Source organism: Malus domestica, chromosome 10 (genome assembly GCF_042453785.1).
Source record: "Malus domestica chromosome 10, GDT2T_hap1".
NCBI lineage: Eukaryota > Viridiplantae > Streptophyta > Magnoliopsida > Rosales > Rosaceae > Malus > Malus domestica.
The window spans coordinates 39,300,004-39,313,554 of NC_091670.1; the positions used below are offsets into that span (position 1 = coordinate 39,300,004).

At 35.4% G+C, this 13,551-nt stretch overlaps 2 protein-coding genes across 2 annotated transcripts; one reads left to right on the forward strand and one right to left on the reverse strand.

Annotated features, from left to right (window-relative positions):
- Window positions 1-1,120: 1,120 nt before the first annotated feature.
- LOC103412430 (ethylene-responsive transcription factor ERF091) lies at window positions 1,121-2,586 on the forward strand. Its single transcript, XM_008350992.4, has one exon. The coding sequence runs from the start codon at window positions 1,637-1,639 to the stop codon at window positions 2,438-2,440; it is 804 nt and encodes a 267-aa protein (XP_008349214.1). The 5' UTR covers window positions 1,121-1,636; the 3' UTR covers window positions 2,441-2,586.
- Window positions 2,587-6,390: 3,804 nt separating this feature from the next.
- On the reverse strand, window positions 6,391-7,431 carry LOC103412429 (pathogenesis-related genes transcriptional activator PTI5-like). The gene has a single exon (XM_008350991.4). It carries the CDS (start codon window positions 7,291-7,293, stop codon window positions 6,679-6,681), a length of 615 nt encoding a protein of 204 aa, XP_008349213.1. The 5' UTR covers window positions 7,294-7,431; the 3' UTR covers window positions 6,391-6,678.
- Window positions 7,432-13,551: the final 6,120 nt, after the last annotated feature.

Consider the following 13,551-nt stretch of genomic DNA (forward strand, 5'->3'; position numbering starts at 1 on the left):
TTGTGGTCTTTTTCAAATATTATGCAAAACCTGGAGGGTGTAAAATGTAGTTAGATCTTTTCTTTATGAAGCAGGGATAATTGAATTTGAATGCAAAGATGACACACTATCCTAGCTAACCAAGCGTTTAGGTCTTAAAAAAACGATATCAAGTTGAAGCTTGAGGGAGCGCATGACATCCTAGCACAAGTGAAAAATCAGCGAGAGATGCCAAACAAACTTAAGCTTTGCAAGAATATGTTCTCCTTTTGCCATCAACAGAAGCAAGGAGAAGTGATCAAAGTCAAACCCCTTGGCTCTGAATACATTTCTAACACGCCTAATTCAAATGCACCCACGGATTTTGAAAAATATTCCACTCCAAATCATGTTCATACGCCGCATCTACATAACAACATCCCTAGCTTGCTTTGATCTTCTGCAAATCCAACCTCCCCTTTTGTCATCAGCCCTTATTATTTTTATTCTCACTAGCTACGTATTATATTATTATTCTAACTGAAGCGTGCGGCTAGTTTATGACATTGATAGCTTGTATTTATGCATCTACTTGTTAATCAAGCTGGCATTTCTTGGGCTCTAAGATATGCCAGCTTATTGCAAAAAATGAATATCACAAGGTTGAATACCGTGGCATTTCTTGGATACCGTGTTTACTGCCATTTCTGGGTTCCTTGGACGGGACTGGATTAGTCCAAAAAATGAATATCACAACATTGGATTGGATGGAGTTTTACAATTATTAACATTTATATTTTCCGTGTAAATTTCAAATGACTAAAGGGTTTTCAACTTCCCTCTTTGAAGTCTTTTCGATGATAAAATAATGTTCTTTTGGAAAAGTCTTCAAGTAAATTAGTATAGGGCAGCACTTTTGGACTTTACAATTTAGCAGTCTCTTCTCTGTGTGGGTAAAAAGATTTTAGAACTCTCATATTATATCTTTTTTCAAGGGTACACAAGAATTTACTTGTGAAATCAGTAGCTTCAGGTGAAAGGGATCTGATTTGCAACAAGAATTAATTAATTATGTTCAGATGAGATATTTTTTCTAATTAATCCTCAAATGATCCAAATCCCTTCCCACCTGATTCTGCCAAGTGCCATCTATATATGATATTATATTGTCTCAGTTGAGTCCTAAAATACAATTCTGAATACTGCAGCCATCTTTCTGCAATTATTTTCAAAGAGTACCTTAAGGAAAAAATGATTTTATAGTAGGTTTTTAGGATTGTTTAAAAGCGAGAGTGTAAGCATGCCAATATGAAAACTCAACTTAATACTCCGTCCAGCTTTCAATTCGTCTTCTTCTTTGTTTCTTATGTAATCTTCATGAATTTGAGGAAGGTGTTGACAATAGAAAACCGTAAGTACATAGAATCTACATCGATAAAGCCGCGGAAATGATTAGAACACCACACAAGTCGATGTGGGAGACTTAATAATGAATCCCACATTTTATTAAACACTTAAACTCCTGAAATCCTCCATGTATTTAGCAGCTGGATTGAGCTACAAGTTTCCAGCCCCTTCATTAAAAGCTTAGCTGTTCACGCGTCTCTCTTTAGTCCTTTATATTGCCCATTTTCTCAATCTCTTCTCTCCCCTCATATCGACTTCAAATTGTGTGAATATGACTGTACATAGTGATATTCATGCAGAAAAGCCAGCATCTGAAGATATTCATGCAGAAAAGCCAGCATATGAGGCTATAGTACTAGAGAACGTGTGGGCGAGCTTTATCGGTGTGGATGGACCCAAAAACGCAACAGAATTGTCTCAATCCTGGGAAGATATGCCTCCTCTTGATGGGAGAGAAGGTTCAATGGAAGTTCTACAAAGGCTACCAAGCCTAGGTAGGTGGATATCAATGGGAACTGAGGCCTGGGAGGAGCTTCTGGACAGTGTTGTTGGTCCTGCACAAAATACGGAGCAGTCTTGCAATGACAAGTTAGAAGGCAATGGAACTACAAATTTGGAATGTGAAGCAAAGGTCGAGAGAGCAAAGAAAGTGGAAATTGCGAAGCACTACCGCGGAGTTAGGAGGCGGCCGTGGGGCAAGTATGCAGCAGAGATTAGGGACTCAACAAGAAAAGGGGCTAGGGTTTGGCTTGGGACTTTTGAGACTGCTGAGGAGGCCGCTTTGGCTTATGACAAGGCTGCTTTGAGAATTAGAGGCTCAAAGGCACATCTTAACTTCCCCCTTGAAACAGTTGCAAAGGCCATGGGATTGGATTTCTTCAGCATTTCTTTATCCTCAATTGGTTCGAATCCTCGGAAGAGAGGGTTGAGAGATTGGGAAGAAAATGTTGAGGAAAGAAAACCTGCAGTGAAGAGGAAGGCAAGCATGCAAAAGATGTGTGATCATGAATTTGATGTATTTGAGTTCCAAGACCTGGGAAGTGACTACTTGGACAGTTTGCTGTCTTCTATTTGACAAAGGTTAGAATAAGAAAGGAAGCAATGCTTCTGATGTGTATGTTGTAAGAATATGAGCATAAGTATGAATCTATGAACTTAGTTATTGGTCTTGAGATTGAATGGGAAGTTTTATTGGAAATGGATTTTGTAATCCATATCACACTGGACTACTATTTAAGGGATTAGTTTCCTATAAGGATTCTGATAGGGGAATCCTTAGGGGATCTGGCAAATATTATGTTGTGTATATATAGTGGCCTTTACTCTCACAGTTGATACGCTCAATCATCGAACTAAGACCTATTATTAGTTAGAGCAAACTGATTACTGGAGAGAGGAGAAGGTGCACTGCTTGTTTGCTGCAGAATCTGAAATTGTTGGTTTCTTCATGTTCATTTGCAGGTAAGTTTCTTCTCCGTGCTACAGGCTTATGAATAGGATTTGTATTTTGATCACTGTGATTCATAATTACATGTTTTGGTATATGTTTATTCTAACATATGTATCTAGCGAGCACGAATGAGTCTGTTGAACATTCTTTGCAGCCCAAATAGAAATGTAGCAGTCCGAAACTATTTGTAGTCATAGTGAAGAACATGATGTGTAACTTCCATTCAAACTAGCCTTTCAGAAAGAGAGAGCAATTTCTATTTAAAAATAAATAATTAAAAAAAAAAAAAAAAAAAAAAAAAAAGGATAGTGACTCGCCAACTTAAGACACATCGGCAAGTGTTAGGATTTTATACAAAAGGTTTCCATGTTATAACCACTCTTGTAATTTACTTCTTTACCAAAAAAAAAAAAAAAAAAACTCTTGTAATTTACCTTTTCAGATTTTCAAAGAGTTTTATATTATTTAATTATTTTACTATTCTCAGTTCGAGAGATTGGTGGGTAATTTCAGGTAGATCAAATTTGTAGATTAAATTTTGTAAATTAGATGATAAGGAAGTCAATGAGTGGATTATTACTTAAGTGTTGATTAACTTACCTAATTTTTTAGAGTAATGCTAGGGAGACTAAAAACACCTTTAATTTAACGGAGGTTTCTCATTGAATGACCAAAGTAGACAATCTCATGAACCACAATTTTAAATTTTAAGGACTAAAATGAAGAATTATGTAAATCTCAAAAACCATTTGAGATAAAAAGCTAAAAGAATAGGACAATATGTGGGTACTCCTCAGGGAGGGACATGGATCCTCTCCAGATTCAATTGTACTGATCCTAGGGATCAATGAATTTGGGCCATTGAAATTTGATCTAATGGCTACAAACATGGACCTACTCTAAAAGTTATAATAACTTTAACCGTTGGATCAAATTTCAATGGTCTGGATTCAAGAATTCCTAAAATTAGGACAATTGGATCTGGAGAGGATCCATGTACCTCGGGGAGTACCCAGTATATTGACTTGGATACGTGGAACAACAAGATAACAACACATGTCCATCTCAAATCTGCTAACACATTACTACCAGCCTTTCATGAGTTCCATCCCATTATCCCAAGCCACCGTCCTTTCCCACCACCACCAAGCCCATCCACCCTCCTCCCACCGGTGACTGCACCCCGCAGTGAGATTGCGGCGACAAAATTTGGGAGGATTACGGATTGGGGTATCTCGGTTAAGGAATCGATGTCGGCTTGATGAGTGAGCTTGAAGCTTGCACCTGATGCCGGAGCCAACGAGGTCACGAGGTGGGGTTGACAAAGGTTGGAAGAGGATAGGGCTTGTTCAGATTTGACATGGCAGAGGTAAAAGGAGGAAGAAGAGGACTGTTTGGTTCTCAATATAGCAAAAATTTAGGCGATGTATTCAATTGGAATTTTGTGGGATTTTAATTCTTTTAATGAATCTAGAGATATTCAATTAGGATTTGAAGTGATTCTCTAAAATTCAAGATGTATTCAATTAGAATTTTAAGATAGTTTATTAAAATCCTTAGAAATCCGGGTGTAATCAATTAGGATTTTAAAGAAGTTTATAACATTTTAGGTGTATTCAATTAGAAATTGATTTTAAAGAATTTGAGAAAATTGAGGAATTAGAGAGAATTGAAGAGATTTTGTAGTGTATTTTAAGCATCTACAAATCTCACATCTTCTCATGAGATTTCATGGGAATTAAATCAAAATTTTATAGGGAATCTCTATAAATCAGTTAAATTCCATAAAAATCCATGGATTTATAAATTTATTAAAGTCTCTTAAATTCTCAATTGAATACACCCCCTTAATATAGAATTGTGAGAAATTTTTTTATTTTTGTTTTTAAAATAGAAGAAGAGAGAAAGAGAGTGATTGATACAGGATGTGGAAGTCGGAAGTTTTTTTTTTAATTCGAGATATGTTAGGAGGTTTTGAAAAAAAAATAGTAAAATTTGATTGTGTGAAATTATATATTTATCTCATATTTCTTATTTATGTTCTGTTTTAATTAGAAAGTTAAATTGATAATTTCATAAGATTTTAATTGATAATAAATATTTTATTAATTAGCAGGGAATAAAAATGACAGCTGTTCCCATTTCACAGGACCATTTCATTTGGTCCGGAAATTAGGTACTCTTCAGTGAAAACCCAAGTATTTTTCAAAAGGATATAACACGTCAGAAAGTATTCGAAATCAGATACCAAGTTGAAATTCTCCATCTAAACTTTGAACCCTCGAGTATATCTACTTTCACATGTTGAAGATGAACCATCTTTTTTCAATTATAAAAAGAAAATAAAATAAAGCAAACCCACTCCATAACCGACCTTGAATTTTTTATTTATTTACTTTTCTCTCTTCCTTGTTCAAAGTCAAGCCATGCTCTGTACCTGGTCAGCTTATCCAAAAGACATTTCATATTTCTTTTTCGGACATGGATCCTCTTCGTATCCAATTGTCCTAATTCTAAGGATCAATGAATCTGGACCATTAAAATTTGATCTAACAGTTAGAACAGAGGCTCACTACAAAAGTTATAATAACTTTAACTGTTAGATTAAATTTTAATGGTTCGAATTCATTGGTCTCTAAGATTAGGACAATTGGATCCAGAGAGGATCCATGTCCTCTTTTTCTTAATAACAATATTTTAAATTGTACAGTCAATGGATGGTCTATATGAATTGTTCTTCTTCTAGTTGAAAATAAAATGGAGGTTGATATGCTGATTAGAAAATTTGGTCCCTGCAAGGGACAAGTCTATTTGCTTTGAATATGAGATTAGACTATTGCCAATCTAAGTTACGTGTAAGGTTTTGGGTTCAACTTGTAATAGAATGGAACAAATTAAGGTGAGAGAACCAATGTGATATTAGGTTGAATTGATTGACCAAATTGGCAATTGTCTTGGCAATTAGTCTTACAAAAATTAGACGGAGAGGTTCATGTGTGTCTACCTACCAACCAAAATAGTGGTCCATTTGACAAGTCAGAAATGCTAAAGAGATTCAAAAGTGGGACACTTCATGAACTTTTTGTCATTTTATATTTTTAGTACAATGTTTTATAACGTTGTTACATGAATTGACGTTAAATTGTGAGGTGACAAAAGATCGATGAAAAATACTTTGAGTGATTCATGTAAAAATTGTCCCATAGTCCACGCATTTCACTACAAAATATAAGCCCAGAGACCCATTTTTAAGGGACTGATATGAACAGTCCTCTTCATTTTCACATTAGGTACTGGACAAGATGATAATTAATTCTGAGTGTTCCTCAAATTGTAGGTAAATTGTCTTTTTAGATTAGAAATGTTACGAGGAATCTCTCACAAGTGGGACTCTTTGTCACATCCAGTTTAACGTCAATTCATGTACCAACATTATAAAACATTGTGTAAAAAATACGAGGTAGAAGATAGTTCATAAAGGTCTCACTTTTAAGAGTTATTTTAGCATTTCTTCTTGTATCTACCTGCCTCATCAAAATTGTGAAGCTCAAAGAGAGAAAACCAAAAAATGTATGTATCTATACAAAATAAGCTCCAACTCATTCAATCATATATATTACAAAACCAATAAAATTCACTTCTTGCAGTACATTTGTATACCCTTTTTTATTTCTTTGGCTGTGAATTATATTGTTATCGTTTGTGTTGGCAAGGCAAAAGAGAATAACTAGACAATGAAAGAAAAATTACAAACTTTCCCACACGCATCTAATAACTCTGCTTTCTATAAAATGAAACTTAATGTCCTAATGTTTAGTAACCCGAAGTTTATAACTAAAAAAATAAAAATAAAAAGAACATTTCTAGAAAATCTGACCCTCCATATTTTGTACCTCCACCGCACTTAATTTACTCTCAGATTCTGATCTTGGCGTCCCAACTGAAAGCATACTTGAACTTCCACTTGAGTCTGAAGTAGTAGTACTGTTTTTACTATTTAAGCTGCAAGGTATATTAAAACTTGGCCTGAATCTATGAACTGATGATGTTGGTGGAGATGATGCAGCCACAATTTCAGCTGGGAAATTAAGCATGGCCTTAGTACCGCGCATTCGAAAAGCTGCTCGATCATATGCCAAGGCAGCTTCTTCGGCTGTGTTAAATGTTCCTAGCCATACACGCGCACCTTGTCTTGCAGAGTCACGGATTTCAGCTGCGTACTTGCCCCACGGACGCCTCCTCACGCCTCTATAGTGCTTTTTTCCGACGTTCTTGGTGGGTTCCAGGCGATTTGGTTGACGATGGATGTGGTGCCTCTGTGGCAATAGTGAGGGGGTGAGAGAAGTGGCTTCATTTAGGACATGGTATATGACCATGTCTTGTGAGTCATTCTCATTCAATGGGAGCTCATTTTGTTGTGAGGAGGCTAAAGCCATAGCTTCCTTAGTCAGTTCTGCCTCCCCAAGTTGCCTTCTCATCGCTATAAGGAGCCTTCTGAAATCTGGCAAGAACAGGTATTGAAGATAGTGGTATATAGGCACAAGACTTGTATTTAACTTTGGATTAAACGGAGGAGGCAAACGTGGGGTCAAAGAATTTTCATTGGCACGAGGATGGTGATGGAAATCGACAAAAAGAAAATTATAAATTGGACTAGTCTTCCACCACTTGATGGTGCACAACTTTTGCCCTTGGCTTCCTTCTGATATTACAAATCATACCAAGCATAATAACTAAAATTTCCACTTAGTAATTCAGGGAAATTGGTACGAAGGTCGATGCCCCAAAGATGGGTTTAAGGGGGTGACAATTGCTATAAACTTGTTATGCTTCATAATCTCAAAATATGCCTTGAGCACACATATGAAACTAACTAGGTTGATTTGTGTTAAATTTGGACTTAACATAAATTAGTTAGAGCAATGTGTTTTCACTCTGTACTCAAGTTTGAATTTCTTTTTGTAGTTTAAATTAATCTAGTGTATGTTTGTCGCTTGGAACACAAACCTTATAACCTCTCTCAAAACATGCATGTGTAAAACAAACCTTATTTACTCTTTTTTTTTTTTTCTGTCGGGTCAGTCAGTTGTGCCAAAATCATGGATCTTTTTCATGGTAAATTAGGTTAAATTGCAAATTGAGCTAAACGGTAAATATAAGCAAATGGATGCTAACTTAGCAATTCAATTGCAATACTTGGCTTGCTGTTACGGGCAATGGGTTGGTAAAGTCAACAAGGTGACTGGCTAGGCGAGGAAAGCATGAAAGACGTTTCTTGGTGGAATTTTGGGATGACGATGATCACATTTGATTTTGGATTCATATACATCGCAACTTCACAACTTCAACTTTTCTTCTGTATATGACGTCGTCACGGTCGTAATATTATAACTTTTAGGTCGTGGGTCGTGTTATTAACCCAATCTGGTCCATAGCTTGACATTTCAACAATTTGTTTAAAATTATGATTAAGAGTTGTCCAAGACTTCAAAATCAATAGTAACCACAAAGAGTCCTACAATTTTTGCGAACGTCGATGAAGATGGAGGTCCTAATCAAAGACTTAGAATAACACATGCCTTGAAATTGAATACTTTTCTGAAGATCTATAAATAAGGCCAATGAAAAAGGTAAATAGTGATTTTGGTGTCACTAATTCAAAAAAATATTTGGACAAAAATGCCCCCAAGACAAAAAACTTTATAAGCATCCCAAAATAATGCATCAAATAAAGTAGGGACATTTTCATAATTTTAATAGTATTTTTTAATTAGTACGTCACAATAGGCTAACAATAATGTAATTTAATTTCTCTATTTTTAAACACGTTCAAAACATCTTAAGAAGCGTGTAATGCCGGCTATAAAAAAGGTCATTCGCACATGAATAATAATGTGATTAAATTAATTGTCAAATGATTGTTTTTTTTTAACAAACAATATTATCTACACTAAGAGAGAGGGGGATGAGCTTAGCCTCATAATGGGCTAGCAATAATGTGATTCAGTTAATTGTTTATTAAATATTATTTTCTCTATTTTAAACATGTTCAAAACATTTTAAGAGGCATATAATGCCGGTTATAAAAAAAAGTCTTTCGCACGCGGATAATAATGTGATTAAATTAGTTGCCAAATAATTTTTTTTAACAAGCGATATTATCTACACTATGGGGGAGAAGGTGGGCTTAACCTCACAATAGACTAGCAATAATGTGATTCAATCAGTTGTTTATTAAATATTATTTTCTCTATTTTAAACATGTTCAAAACATCTTAAGAGGTGTGTAATGCCGGTTATAAAAAAAGTATTTCGCACGCGGATAATAATGTGATTAAATTAGTTGTCAAATAAATTTTTTTTTTAACAAACGATATTATCTACACTAAGGGGAAGAGGTGGGCTTACCCTCACAATGGGCTAGCAATAATGTGATTCAATCAGTTGTTTATTAAATATTATTTCTCTATTTTTAAACACATTCAACACATCTTAAGAGGCGTGTAATACCGGTTATAAAAAAGGTCATTCACATGCGGATAATAATGTGATTAAATTAGTTGTTAAATGGTTTTTTTTTTATCAAACGATATTATCTACACTAAGAGAGAAGGGGTGGGCTTAGCCTCACAATGGGCTAGTAATAATGTCATTTAATCAATTGTTTATTAAATATTATTTTCTCTATTTTTAATGTAAATTCTATAGAGACCGATTTTATTATGTGAATAAATTTGGGTAGTGCTACTCACACATCATTTTTAACCTCCCATACATTTTTATTAATTTTTGTCTATTGATATCTTCTTTAATTCATTCGGTCTAACAGTCAAAAATTAAGAGGGGCGTGTGTGAAATAAAAATGAGTGAGTGGATAACATCCATAATTTATTCTTACACCTATTATTACGGGTATATTTACTAGTAAGGAATGTATTTTGTAAGGTCTTCTATAGTGGGGGAGTGTGATCCCAATAGTATGGAATTCAAACTCATATAGTGAGTCATAAAATATGGAAAAAGTAATAGTAGATGGATCTACATTTTAATATATAAAACCCACCATTATCAAACTCACATCACTGTGACAATAATCTAATACTAATCAAACTCACAGTGAGTGACTGAGGCAGGATTTGAACTCACAGAGTCATGATAAAGAAGTAGATGTGGGAACATTTTGTTATTTAGATATAGGGTAAATTGCCAATTTAGTCATTGAATTATTACCTTAGTGAAAATTAGGTCCCTCAACTATTGTTTTAAAAAAAATCAGTCCTTGAATTATAAAAATATGTCAATTACATCCCTAATATTAAATTCGAAGCTACTATATTCAATTTTTCGTCTATTTAAGTTACGTTACTTGCACGTAATACACATTGAAGGGTAGATTAGTAGTTTTTATGAAGAAATAGTGTATGGTGACACACCCTGACCTGGAATGTCCACTAGGACTCCGAATCGAGTTGTGCTAGCTGACACCTGGAAGGTGACGAAGCCATAAAGTATAGTGATGTGGAAAATGTGAATAAATTTAAAACTAAAAGTGCCTAAATACAAGAGTGCACTGTGAGTGGGAATGAATCTATTTCACACGTGATGTCAGAGCATAAGTAAAGTACAGTAGGATAGAATAAGGATTATACCCTTAAAGGTAACCACCTATGCTGAGATTTGCCAAGAAATCTCGTCGATAAGATAGTTTAGCTGCTAAAACCTGGAGGGGCGAAAGACAAAGGTGAGTGGGCCTGAATATAAAGTTTTATACAAACATTTTTGAAAAAATTGTAACCCCTCGCCATAAAACAAATATAGTTTCCCGAAAATCATACTACGTATAAATATGAAATCAAATGCATGCCAACAATAAATCTAAAAATATGCCACAATAGAATATCTCAACGGTAATATGAATATAATCATAAGCTCAACAATATATACTAGCATGCAAGTCGAAGTCAATTAATGTGACGTGTACGACTGCACCTATTGCTCATCAGTCTATGCTAACACACGAGTCAGAGTTACCTAATGTGATCTGTATGACAGACTAGGTGTAATAATAAACGCTCTAGTGCTACAATCACGTGAAGCTTGTGCTACGATCACGTGAAGCTTGCGCTATGCGTAGTCACCTATGCGGAATTGCCTATTGCAGTCTGTACGACAGGCTAACACCTAGTTGGATCCACAGCAAGCGTGCGGTGCTGAAAGGTGAACATACACGTGAAGGCTAGCCTAGCCTCGGCTGAGCACTCACATGGGGTGTAGCAATGATGAGCAAACTATATGTACGCATGCCATAGTGATGCAATAATTCTAATCAACATACTAAACTTACCTGCGCATCCCCTAGAATCATCTTGGTATTTCGCAACAGTGTAACATTCTCATAACATAATTTAATCATGGCATAAAGTGCATGAATCAATTCAAAAGCATTTTTGGAAACTATCAATCACACACACACACACACACACACACACACACACACACACATATATATATATATATATATATATACACACACACACAGAGCTTAAGGGGAGGGATCCCCATTTTTTGAAAAAAATGGGGATTAGGTATGGGGCCCACTTCACATCAAATTTCAACGATCCAAACGTCTATTTTGTTAGTCTCGATTCATAGATCATCCTTGCAAAAATTCAATTCAATCCAAAACCATTTGCCTATTTAATTATCAATATCAAATTTCATATTTTCTTATATAACAAAGTATTCGTTCATTTCCTTGAACCCAATTAGATGTCTTAAACATTTCCAATTTAGCTAATATTTTGCAAGGATGATCTATGAATCGAAACTAACAAAATAGACGGTTCCGATCGTTGAAATTAGATGTGAAGTGGACCCCACACCTAATCCCTATTTTTTTCAAAAAATGGGGATCCCTCCCCTTAAGCTCTCTGTATATATATATATATATATATATATATATATATATATATATATATATATATATATATAATAATAATAATAATAATAATAATAAAAAGGAAAAGACCCACCCACCTGAGGTTCGCGCTACAATTCTCTAGCACGAATATCGAGACATCACGAACGATCAGGGCCTAGAACAATTATCAAATCATGTCTCAGAATTCTTATCAATAAAATATGTAACTTACATAAAACACATCCCCAAAGACGTTCTAAAATGATTTGAAACCCATTGACCAAAAGTCAATCGTCGGTCAAAGGTCAGCAGTAGGGTTCATAACCCTACATAACTCAATCCAAAAGATCCACACCTTGGATTTCTGATCCATAACTTCCAAAGATCCAAATTATGCTTCTAGAACATCATACTAAAGTTTCATTATGATCAAACGGTTGGATCTCCACCAATTACAAATTCAAGTGGAGGTCAACACTTTATTATATGAACTTACAAATCCAATTCGGAAAGCTTCGTACATCCCTATAGTCCTCAAATATTACATACTACAACGTATTTAGTGACGATCCAATGATCGAATCGTCGATTGCTAAAATATTCAAGTGGCGGACCTTAATGGAACTAGGTTTAAACGACGGAATTTCATCAATCGGACTTCACATATGGAATTGGAGTATCAAATTTAGCCTAGGAAGGCCAGGGGATGCCTCGGCCTAAGCGCCACCGCACATGGTGGTCGGCCTTCCCGACTCGCCAGAAAAATCAATTATTTCTAAAAATTCTGAAATTTCATAAAAATGAAAATCTCAATGAGTAGAGCAAGTTTTATACCTGTGGAAAAGTCCAATTTGGCTGGAAAAAGCCTTAATTCGCCACGAACCCACCGGAAACCCTAAAATGGGTGTTCATCGATTCAACTTATCCGATGTTCCAACGCCACTATCATTGGATGGGTCTTGTTCTTGGATCCAAAGGGAGTTGATTAAGGGTGGTGATGGGTGGTTAGACTTGCCGGAATGACCGATCACTGTCGGGAACCTCCAGGTTCTCCGGTGAGGTTATACACGGTTTTGGCATTAAAAAAAATCTTGATTTTGGGCGGAAATGGTAAAGGGGAGGTGGTGGAAGAAGTTGCAAGTGATGGATGTGTGAATTTCAACTGAAAAATGGTGGAAATTGGCAGGAATTTGGCCGGGTTGAAACTGGGTTTGTGGTGTGCACGGGTTGAAAGGGAAGAAGATGAGGTTCTTCTCTCTCATTCCTGATTGGCTGATCCCTTTCTCTAATTTCTTATTGGTCACTTAAACAAAATAGATGATCGGTCCCCTTACTTTTGCTTAAATCTAATTAGGTTTCTTTCCCACAAGGTGGGAGTTCAATTAATTTATAAGAGTAAATTGTAGCAACGATCCCTCAACTTTAATCAAATTGGAGTAATGGTCTCTCAACTAAAAATCCATTACCATTGGTCCATCAACTTATCAAAATGTGTAGATATAGTCATTTTCATTAATTTCATCAAAATTTGTCAAAATAAGTTATGTTGGAATAACCATTTATATAATTAGGGTCATTCAACTCATCAAAACGTGTAATTATGGTCATTTTCGTCAACTACATCAATTTTTTTTGTCAAAACGAGTTATGTTGGAATGACCATTGCTACAATTGGATTAAAGTTAAGGGACTATTTCTCCAATTGAATTAAAGTTGAGGGACTAATGGTAATGAATTTTTAGTTGAGGGACCATAGCTGCACGTTTTGATGAGTTGAGGAACCAATGATAATGAATTTTTAGTTGAGGGACCATAG